At 36.8% G+C, this 12,174-nt stretch overlaps 1 protein-coding gene across 1 annotated transcript; it reads left to right on the top strand.

Annotated features, from left to right (window-relative positions):
- Positions 1 to 3,058: 3,058 nt before the first annotated feature.
- Positions 3,059 to 10,801, top strand: LOC102079027 (uncharacterized). Its single transcript, XM_005468686.4, has 4 exons — positions 3,059 to 7,352; positions 8,446 to 8,496; positions 8,971 to 9,037; positions 9,292 to 10,801. The coding sequence occupies exons 1-4, from the start codon at positions 7,236 to 7,238 to the stop codon at positions 9,666 to 9,668; spliced, it is 612 nt and encodes a 203-aa protein (XP_005468743.1). The 5' UTR covers positions 3,059 to 7,235; the 3' UTR covers positions 9,669 to 10,801.
- Positions 10,802 to 12,174: the final 1,373 nt, after the last annotated feature.

Here is a 12,174-nt window from a genome sequence, read left to right as displayed (position 1 = left end):
TAATGGCATTTTTATTGCACTGAGCCTTATGCCTTAATGGGCACACGACTTCCTCACTATACAGCTAATTTAATTTCCATAATATTGACTGCTGCTTGATTGTCTGCCAGGCCACTCAATAAAACAATCTGAATGCGTGATATAAGTCTAGTCTTTGCCCCACTGGCATAAGGACTTTATGAAATATCATGATATTTCATTTGTTAATCCAAAGCTGTATAGGTCATTTGATTCGTTGTGCCAAACAGACTTTGGATTGGAGGTATCCTGCCACCTGCTGTAAAGATTAAAGTACTGCTGCTTCGCCTCTAAAAAGTTCATCAGCTTTTTGAGATTAATACTTTAAGCTATTCATCCATCTGCTGATGCTCAAGCTGTTATGAATTATTCGTCTACCTTATTCATTAATTATTAGGCTTTGAATGGCCAAAAGCACCTATTGTAATTTCCCATCTAATTTTCAAAATTTCTAATTTTCTATAGCGCAATTGACCATCAGCCTGATGGAAACGAGACTCATTTTTTAAACTGAAAACTGAATGTTACCTGGAAAACATACAAGCACTGTTTTTTATTTCCCCAATTTTTTATGCTTCTTTCATTTTTATTTTTTTTACATACTTTAAAAAGCAGAAGTTAAAGCCTACTGTGAGACAAAACCTTGAATTCATTGATGTTCATGGGGTGAATTTCTTGCATTCATGGGGTTACAGGTAAACAAATATATAGCAACCTTGTTTTTTTCTGACTCAGTTCTTTTATTTCATAACCTTTGATGCATCTGCTGTGCAAGCAAACGGCACAAAAAGTTCACGATATGGATCTAAACTGACTTTTGGATTAGCAGGTAAACCCTCATTGTCTAGGTAAAGGCTGTGCACATTTGCAATGAGCACCAAAAGCTAGATTATGACTGCATCACATACCGCTCATTGCTTCATTTCAAAAGCCTTCCAGTAGTGCTAATTTTTATGGATATTTTCAGAGCTCTTTAAAATTTACACTTTAAAAAAAAAAAAAATTGGTAAAAAGAAAAAAAAGAGAGAGAAAATGTGCATTAATATTTGGATAAACTTTTTAAAGAAAATGTCAATATAGCAGTGTGGTCCCAATTAATAATGGATTATCTTGTATTTTCTATCATTTTTAAAAAATCTGCTAATAAGCACCTCTGTAAACTAAAAATGTGTATCAGTCCATCGATGCATTTTCTTAGCTGCTTATCCATTTCACAGCTGCAGCTTATCCAAGTTTTAATTAGTCCATGCCCACATTCACACCTACAGTACTTCATCACCTTCTTGAGTCACCGCTAATTTCTTTATTTAGTGATTTACTGAAATGTGAGAACATCCAAGGAAATACAATATATTAGGCAAAAACAGAGTTTGTACAGTTCTAATGAACTTGAAAATCAACATTATGTATGATCACCTTTATTCCTCAACATAGCCTGAACTCTCTTTCTTGTAATTTCTTTAAGTGGAAATGAAAAACCTTCCCAGGCTACACACAGGACATTCAACGCTCTTTTTTGGGTGTTGGCTGCCTTTTAATCCATTTTCTGTCAACGTGATCCCATGCTGCTTCGGTAATGTTGAGGTCCGGGCTCTGGGGAGGCCAACCTGTGACTCATAGTGTTTAATTGTGTAGTTTTCTATCCATGAGTGCTTTTACTGCACTGACGGTGTGTTTGGGATCATGCTGGAAAAATGAAGTGGTTGCTAATCTGAGACTTTCCAGATGGATGGAATTGGATTAAAACTCTGATGGCACTTTTCTGCTTTGTAATTCCATCAGTTTTGAGAAGATCCCTGACAGCACCAGTGTTGGGCAAGTTACTTTGAAAAAGTAATTAATTATAGTTACTAGTTACTTCTTCAAAAAAGTAACTGAGTTAGTAACTGAGTTACAAGGTTCTAAAAGTAATTAATTACTTGAAAAGTAACTATTGCGTTACTTTAAAAAAAAAAGTGTTTAACCCTCTGGGGTCCAGGGTATAATTGGCTATTTTTAACTACTTTTGATGTTTCCTCTACATTTCACCTTTAGAAACTATTTACCTGCCTTGTTTGGTATCATCCTTTTCAGCACAACCTCACGTGTCTGAATTTACAGTTATGTTTTCATTTTGACATACTGTATTAACACAATTGATCTAAAATCAGACAAAAAACATAAAATTTGAGTAGAAAAAAGTTGTTTTTTTACTGTAACAACCACAAACATCTTTAATGAATCATATTTCATAACTTTAAATGCAAATATAAATTGTCAATTTTAAAATCATATGCACAAGTTTTACAAACAACAAAGTTATTTGCAGCCATTTACCTTTTACCCTTTTTTTTAAATAACCATTTCAACCTATTTACATAACAATCAGGTGTTCTGCATTCAATAAGATGCCACACAAATTATTTGTGCCACTTCAAAAATTTCTGTCCACTGTAAAGGAGAACATCACAGCCTGATACCTGCAGGTCTGACAGCAGCAGGTGTATCACTCCTGTTCTCTACCTGGAGACAGCAGTCGCCTCATTGTTCTGACACACAACACAAAACTATCACAACACTACACACTAACTACACAAGACAACACATTAACTACACACTCCAAACACGCTAAACGTCACAAATCTCTCACATCTCAAAACTCGCTCTCTCTCTCTTTTTCTGCTGTCTCTCTCTCTCTCTCTCTCTCTCTCGCCGTCACTCCTAAAACTTCCCCCTCTTCCTAAACAACCAAATGTCATGTTGCCATATCATTTTTGATTGGTCGACATGGGGCATTTTCCCACCAATACGAAAGGGGTGTTTTTGGTTTTGGTTTTTGGGGGGGTTTTTTTGGTCATAAGCAGAGAGTGCTTGCTAGCGCTGTCCTTAGACAGTAAACATGATGAAACTATTCAGGAAAAAACGCGGCGTATATATTATTTCTCATGACTCTGGTTTTACGTGGCCTATCAACACAATTAAAAACTGGTATATATCACCTTGTTGCTTTGTCATCGTGTGATTGGCTTACCACGACTACTTTATTCTTCCTCAGTCAAACAGCAGCACCAACTGAGCAGCACTCATGCAATTGTTTTGCCCCCCTGAGCTCCAGGTGTTGTGCCAGAAAGTGATTGCCGTCTGCGGGAGCGCGCGGAGCTGCTTAAAACTGTAGCGCCCAGATTACTTACAGTTACTTCCGTGCAACTGATATAAGATGCGGTAAGCTGAAGACACCCCCAAATCATGACAGAGCCTCCACCATGTTTTACAGATGGCTGATACTTACTACTAAACCTCTCTCCTGACCTCCTCTGTACACAATAGTGACGACTTGCACAAAAATTACAAATTTGGGTTCATCACTCCATAAGACCTGCTGCTGTTGATTTTCAGTCCAGTTTTTGTGTATTTTTGTATACCTCAGTCTTCTCTCCCTTCTTGACTTTCATTGTTCATCTGCTTTAGATAGATTTTTTTAGGCCTGCCAATTTCCTCAGATGTTTTAAGGTAGCAGGATGACTGTTAGGAGGCAGAACTTCCTGACTGGAAGGTTGGTGGTCTGATCTTTGGCAGTCTGCATGCCAAACTGTGGCCAAAGTTGCTCTTTGATGCGTTCATTGGTGTATAAATGTGAGCAACCAGTCCATTTACCGTTTACTGCACACCATGGCAAAATATTCCATGTTTTTGCATAATAGCTGTTTGTTAGTGTAAAAAACATATTTTATGCCTATCAAACTGTGTTATCAATTGTCTGTGTCAGAGATTCAATTAAAGAAAAAATGGGGGGGGAAAGTACAATTCAATTTAAGATCCTGTCAGACAGAAGGACCGGGCTGAAAATAAATGAAATGAACCTTAAAAGCCTGCAGAAATATTTCCCATGACTAACCTTCTACAAATTAGAAGAAAGTCTGGGTTCTTGGAAGTAAAATACAAAGAATTCAATACAATACTGCACAGCCAATCTTTCAACCACAACAACAATCTTTCAACCGCAACCATATTTTTGAACTCTGGGAAGAAATGGAGTATTCAGAGGGAAACGAAAGACTTAATAAAATAGAAAGAAAGCAAAAGGAAACTGCTTCTCTATGTAGAATTGTGTATTCTCTGTGGGAAATTCTACAGTGACGCAGTAAAAAATAGTAAAACCCCATCTTCAGATGTCTGGAACACAGTATTACAGTTTTGCATTTACTGTAGGGCAATACTAATAACTACTAATGAAACAAAGTACGAGTTTTTGTTAGTCGTTTAACTTTTTCTTTCTTTTTTGGGGATGGTCTCAGTTTTGTGCATTATTGATTTATGGCCACTAGATGGCTGTAAGTCATCATAAATCCTCCTGAGACCCATAAGAATAAAATGTTGTGATATTTAGATTTGACATTCACATGTTACAGCAAATGTTGGAACTGGAAGGAGAGTCTTACTTAGTCAGTTTCATACTTTGTGCTGTCAGGAGATGCAGGTGGAGTGGGGTCTGATCTTACAGCAAGAAGGTGAAAGTTCAGAGAAGGACATGTAAGCTTTTGACGGCAAAATAATGACACAAAGTCTATTACCGGTACTTGTAAGCTAGGGCAATGAAGTTGTGGGCTCAGCAGATTTAAGTTGTCTTGCTGTATTCAGTTAAGAGAGCTCTTCAAGATGTCTCTTATCAGTAACACCAAGATCATTTGCTGTTTTGATGGACTGCCTAATCTAGAAGAATCTTATTAGTTTCTATTAGCTGCAAACAGGAAACAGTAAATTCAAATCCTGTGTTATCTGAGTCATGCCGTGAAGAATGCTGAAGAATGTTTTTGCCTTTCATGTATTGTTTAAACTGAATTCAACTGATAAAGACAAGACACATAGACTTTAATGCTTTTTTTCTCATAAATGTAATTCATTACAGAAGTGAAACTTTAACTGTGTGTGTGTGTTTTCTAGAAATCAGAATGCCTAAAAATTTAAAATCCAATGTGGCAGTTGAGAAACCACACCACACAACTTCAAAGCGCTTGCACAATACTTCTGGAGTACCATCATTTTACCTTGGCTCAGACTCCTCAAAGGCTGGTATGTCTTCCTCTGAGCTTTCACCTTCCTGTTTTAATGGCTGGCCTTGCTCCACCTCATCTCCTGACAGCTTTAAGTCAGACTCTCCTTCCACAGTTCTGAGTAAAACCCTTTTCTCCCTCGTCCTGCCCTTTGCTTCCTGAAATATTGAAATAGGTTCAAAATGTGAGGCAGTAAGACCTGCTGTCCACTACAAAGGGCACTGGAAAACACTTTTGTTTTAGAAGGCATAAAATTGCTATACATTTCTAAAATCTCACTAAATCAAAGATGCTCAAATAGAAGAAACAAACAAAAAAAAGATCACTTTGCCTCCTTTGTGGCCATAAAAAGTGGAAGCTGCAATTCTTGTACAAGAAAATCCATGCACTCTGTTAGCCCAGCCCCCACAAACATGGCATTGATAAGATCAGAATGTCATATAGATGCATAAATTGTGGTTGATGTCGTCCACAGAGGACAAAAATGAATCGCTGGGTCTTAGTAGTTAAAACATCAGAGGAACTGTCCAGCTTTACATCATTGTTATAAATATATCATCACCCTATAAGAGGCGTGCTGTACTATTACACCTGCTATACTATTCTTCTCTGATGATTTTATGATGTGCATTATGTCATAGCTTTTAGCAAAAAATTTTCTATGACTGTTTCCATAATGTTATTTTGAAGTTACATGTTGGTGTCATTACTTCCCACGCTTCCGTCCGCATGTGTCTAAAAATTGGACCAATGGTCAATTTGAAACATTTGTAACGTATGGGGTTGTATGTGCCTCAGAAGTTGTACTGTGATTTATCATGAGTTGCGCACTTTGTTTTGGCTTATGTTTTGGAAAATAGTGAATCATCAAAAATGCAGAAGTAAGCTAGTTGCCTTGCAGAAAGAATCATTGCTTTCATGTTATTGTATTCATCACACGCTGCGAGACAGTAGGGGTTTCTCACTGTCCTTTAAACATGCACATGACTCGATTCTGCTGACTCCTAAAAAAACACAATTGCTCATCGGCTTTTCCCATCTTATCAAAAGAAAAAAAACCATCCAAAGCTCTTGTTCCTTTTTTGCTCCTCATTATTTCATTGAACTAAAATGTATCCATGTAACAAGTCTGGGCATGTTGTTTACAAGTGTGTTACTTGACCATTCCCAGTCATATACGACACCGCAGGCATCACTTTTTCTGAGTGATTGAGTATGATGACACATACCTGAACCAAAGCCCATCCTGTTTTTGCTGCCATGAAACTTTCCCCTGTCAAAGTACAAACGGAGAAAGTGAAACCACATTTACTGACCACAAGCAGAATTTAGTTGCAGGTGGGAATTTTTTTTAGAAGCGCAAATAGTAAACAGCTCATCACAACATTTTTAGAGTTCCACTGCTAAGTTTTGCGGTGCATTCTGTTATAAGATCAGACTTAAGATAAGATGTTGATAAGAGCTTGAAGTACCGGCTGACTTGACTTGATATGAATGAATTAGCTGAACTATTCAGTCAACAATATGTGGTTGAACTATGTTGCGAAAGTTCTTTCTTTTATATGAAGTTTACTATTTTTTATCTCTGGTTATGATGCTTGTATCAGTTCCAAACAAATATTTTTAAGGACAAACTGTAACAGAGGCATATTGTCATGTTGTTACACATCTTTACCCTTCCATTTTAATATTAGTGGAGAAATACACAGAAATAAATCAGTAAAGTAATGATTTTCAGTGTTGTAATAAACATGAAAATATCCTAAAATTTTCACTTTAACAGTCTCTTCATGAATAAGGAAGTGAAGAACACATTTCAACATATATTAGTGTCAAAGTTTCACTCCTTCCTTTTCTCCCGGGCTGTCAGTCTTGCTCCTCCTGTCTGTGTAGTTTGTGGTGAGTAGGAGAAAAGGGCCAGTCCCTGTATGCAGATATAATCTGGCCCTGCTGTGTCTGCCTTCAGTAGCATACAGGGGAAAGTACCATTTGGATACTTCAGATACTTAGGGCACAGCAGAACACAGACATTAAAACATCCTCATTACATGTACAGCTCAGGAAGCGAAGTAACGCATCAGTGCACAGCAGAGGAAACTCAGGACTTGTACAGTCGTCATTTCTTAACATCTGTCTTCCTGCGTTCCCCGGGCTAAGAGCGCTCCTAACTCTGCTGTTGGACTGACGATGCCGGAGCCTACCCAGAATTTCCTGATCCGTATCCTCGTGTTGTGGAACACCGTAATCACCATATTGCTAATTGTGCTCTTCGTCCTATACTTCACAGACGGACATAAAGGCTTGGTGAGAACTCTTTGAATAACCTTGGGTTGAATTTGTTGAACTTGTTAGACTACTTTAACTGTGGTCATTAGTGATTAGACAAAAAAGGTAACTTCTTTTTAAAACCGTTAGTATAGCATGAACATTTTTTGAATAATAACATGAACTTCAGAAAAAATCAACACCTGTGCTGTACATCTGCTCTTATTTGTGGTTTTGGTTTTTGGTAGTAGCAAACTGGTGAGAAAGACACCTATGCCTGTGGTCTACATTTGGTTACAGACCCCCGTCATAACACCCAGTGACAGCTTTCTCATAAGTTTCAGTGTTTTTGAATTAAGTTGGTTTCCCATAGAATAAAATAAGATACAGTAATACAGCACCAGGGATGTCTTACTTCATTCAAAACACAAGCTGATTACTGGGAGAAAATATAAGTCATTTGTAGTTTTATAGAAAATAAGCACATTTAAATGTTTAAACAGTGAAGAAGGCATCTTATTGACAAATGATTACCTAAAAGAAATTGGATGACAATTAATGCTTTTGTAGAACTATGTTAAAACGTTACTATAGCGTGATCATTTTTTGAATAAATTACATGAGCGTCAGAAGAAATCAACATCTGTGCCGTACAGCTGTTCTTTTTTGTGGTTTGTGTAGTAGCATAGCTGGTGAGAACGACACCTATGCCTGTGGTCTACATTTGGTTACAGACCCCCGTCATAACACCCAGTGACAGCTTTCTCATAATGTTCTGGTTTTTGAGTTAAGTTGGTTTCCCATAGAATAAAATAAGATACAGTAATACAGCGCCAGGGATGCCTTACTTCATTCAAACGCAAGTTTATCACTGGGAGAAAATCATTGTGGTCATTTGTAGTTTTATAGAAAATAAACATATTTAAATGTTTAAACAGTGAAGAATGCATGTTGCTTATTGACAAATGATTGTCTAAAAGAAATTGGATGACAACTGGTTCTTTTGTAGAACTATGTTAAAACTGACAATTGCACCTAAATTTGTGTGAGTTTCAGTCAGCAATATGTTTCCACCCCGAAATCCTCTTACAGCAATTAGTATAAGCACTTTTGTTTCCTTTTCCAATCTTAGGAAAATAGTGCTGTAGAATCATCCAAAATTTCCTCCATGGAAAAGAGATGGGTAAGCTATCCATCATTTCTAAGATTTATTCAGAGTTTCTGTTTCTCTCTTGACTTTTGTGTTAAGTATTCTTTCATCTTGTATTCATTTTCCTTTATTTCTTGCCACAAAAGCATCCTGCTGATGTTACATGTATTTACTATTCTTACACACGTGTAGTAAACGAGATAGATGCTGCACGATGTATGTCAGATTAATTCCATTTCTTATGAGTTACGTATGTCTAACCACTCTCCTCCCCTCTTGGAGGAAGCTCAGTGACGTCATTGCCACATTCGGGGAAATGCCACTAAACTCAACTGTTGTCTCTTTATTTTCCTTCTGAAGTTAGTACACAGTCTATACTGTGAGACACAGAGCTGTTGTTGTCTCACATTGAATAAACTGCAGCTTCTCTGGGCTTGAAGTCATGTTGGCACCACATTTACTGTTACTGTTTTGAGAGTGATAAATCCCTGCTTCTTCTTTCAACAGACAACCACCACCCCCCCTAGCCTCGTCTTAAGTAAAGCAAAAATGATCAGCTTTAAGTTTGAGGAAGGTAAGGTTTTTCTTTTTTTTTTAAATTTATTATCTGCATTTAAAATTTGACATCTCCCCATTCAAACATTGCTGCATTCATAATTTCTTTGTCAGAAGAAACATGTAATCCCACGAAATACATACAGTCAATAAATAAATGAATACAGTCAAATGTACTTTACTTCAGGAAAAAACTGTTGATTTAAAACAGAGAATACATTTCTAGAAAAACAAATTTAGAGTCTATAGCAGTCTATTTTATGTCCTCCACAGATGGAAGTGATATAACGTGGAGGTCAAGTGAACAAAAAGAAACTGTGATTTCACAAGTCGGCAATGGCCTGAGCATGAACGTGGATGGATACTATTTCCTAAATCTTCAGGTTACAATGGTGCCCACACGTTCAGGCTGTTCCACAGTAGATCAATCCATTGTGAGCCTGGTGCACATACAGGATGACAAAGAAGACCAAACTCTCCTGGAGGGCTCGATTAACAAAGAAACAAACAGCACAGGTATTCTCAGCAAGGTAGTGGAGTGCGGTGCTGGACAGAAACTGATAGTCAACATTAATAAGTCAATACTCAAATGTGTTGATGACGAAAAGCATAAAACTCACCTGGATATCATCTTCATGCCACGGCCTTAGATGTAAGTTCATTATTTTCAGCATAGTGCACGACACCTTTCCAGCTTTGGAACCCACACTGAAGCAAACCTAGTCTGACTCTTGTTGGGTGTACTTGTTCACTTTGGATGGATCACACTTTGATTTTGGCCTGTTGATCTACAGATTAGCAATTTACCTAACGATTTTTGTAAAAGATGCGTAAAAAAAGCTGAATTCAAAAAGAGGTTAAAAGAAAACCTCGTCTCTTTTCACATTCCGGTCTGCAAAAGAAGAAAGAGCTCGCCTAAAACAGGGTTTATAACGATCCAATGATGTTCAGTTTTGTAAAGTAGATATAGCAAACCGGGTATTGGTCTCAGGTTGTATCATCACTACAAAGTCACACTTGAAAACAGCGCAATGTATGTAATGTATTGTGTATTTAATGGACTAGAAAACCAAAGCTGGATTGTTTTCATTGTTCTCAAATAGCTGTTTTAAAAAGATACTTTGAAGCGGGTTGTTCAGAATTGACAGATCTCACTTGTTGAAACTATATTTCTTTGTCAAAGCTTTGTATGTTTAAACTATCTAGTAGCTGATTTCAAGAATGTATTGTGCTGAAGTGTCACATTTAGCAGCAGGAAATTGCTTTTTATGTTTGCACAGATTATACTTTCTAATGTCTGATTCATTTCTTGTTTTGTTTTGTTAACATTGTATGAATTCTGTATTTAAGTTTATTTATTTATTTCTAGCAACAAAAAACATGTGCAGCATATGATTTAGACGCATAATGAATGTAACAAAAAAACCCATGGCAGGTCGGCTAATAATCTATGAATGTTTTTTTTCTCAATGATAATGTTTCACAGGGTGTACCAGTCACAAACTGGTAGTGAGTCACTGGAATCTATGTAGAGAATTGACTTTGTTTGTTGAAAGAATGTAGTTCATATTTTGGAAATCAGAAAAAGAACAAAGGTGTAGTTTTGATTTACTTGACCAATAACATACCTTGATATTTCATTTCTTTAGTCTAAAGTTAAGTGTGAAATGACTTGATAAGCTCCAGACATCCTTGACTACATGTACTATACATTATGACACGTGAAAACACAAGTCGCGGTGGTTGTTGCGGTAGGTTTCATGTGTTTGAGATTTGAAAGAAATGCTGGGTTTTTTCACTTTTTGTAATTTTTTTTGATGTTTTAGTGGAAGAGGAAGCTGCTTATGCATTTGAAAAGATATCTCAGGGAACTGTTAAATGTGTGTGTTTAAATTTGACTTTAACCATTGTTATGAAAAAAAATAAGAGAATGTCTTAGTTAAAAACGTTTACTGTCTTTATTGTATTTGATGTGACTGTAAAACAAAAACAAACTCAATATGAATCAAAGGACACGATAACAGTGAATAAGGGCTTTTGGTTGTGAGTCATTTATGAGACCCTAGATATGAAAGTGAGAGGTCGTGAGTTAAGATTGGATCACCACATAATCACTAATAGAAAGATACAGCGGGACCCTCCCTGTCTATATGCTGTCGAAGAATATGTCCTCTTGACTCTTGACAAAACAAACAGAAAAAATGCTTCTCATACAAAGCATTCAAAGTTACATCCAGTGACCTAAATCGCAGTGACAGAGATACAGTAAAGCAGCAAAAAAGGTCACTGGAACATTAGTCATCACAGTCAAGAGGCACATTTTCCAGCTTTCATTTGAAAACTTTTGTTTTCCAAACCTCAGCCACAAATGAGTCCCATATCTCTCAGTGTTCTGTCAATTAGTTGTTGCTACCACAGCTTTCGATTGCAGCGAAGAGGTCCAGGATGTAAAAATTGATAGCAGACATAGCAAACTACCACCCACTCTGTCTCTTTTATTAGAGGCCTTAGATGCATTTGCATGGGTTGATTTGTTTGCTCCCTTCCTACTGCTTTCCACTGCCCAATGTCAAGATAATAAATAGTGTATCCACACAGAGAAAGTTTATAACCTCTACACATCATTTTGCCGAGACATCATGGAGAGAACTTAGACTCTATAAACATGTTTACAGCATGCAGTTTTTGAATAACAATCTTCCAGTTTCTTCTTGTAACCCTTATCAATATGTCACCTCTTACAATAAGAGATTTGTCAGAACAGAGAATGTCTGTAATGAGTAAGCTTGTAAATCCAGTCACAGCGTTTTTTGTTATCTTGAATCAAAATGATACTGATGTCAAATCTTTAAAAGTTCAAATATTTCTCACCTCACATATTTTTCCTCCAGCCTGTAGTGTTAAATAGCCATATAGAGTATTGTGTGTGGGTTACGCAGTTTTGGATATATACACTACTGTGCTATAAGAGTGCTATGCACAGACACAAATCTCTGATATTTAGCAAAAGACTATAAAATACAAGAATTTTTCTTGTCAAAAATCAAGTATAAATCTCTTGGATGGTTACCGCCACACAACAGGCATTATTATTTAACAGCTAATCCAATTAAAATTCTACTAAAGACAACAATAGCACGAACACAGTGGAAAGGT

Source organism: Oreochromis niloticus, linkage group LG4, assembly GCF_001858045.2.
Source record: "Oreochromis niloticus isolate F11D_XX linkage group LG4, O_niloticus_UMD_NMBU, whole genome shotgun sequence".
NCBI lineage: Eukaryota > Metazoa > Chordata > Actinopteri > Cichliformes > Cichlidae > Oreochromis > Oreochromis niloticus.
Note: the sequence above shows the minus strand (reverse complement) of the source record. Positions and strands in the feature narration are given on the sequence as shown.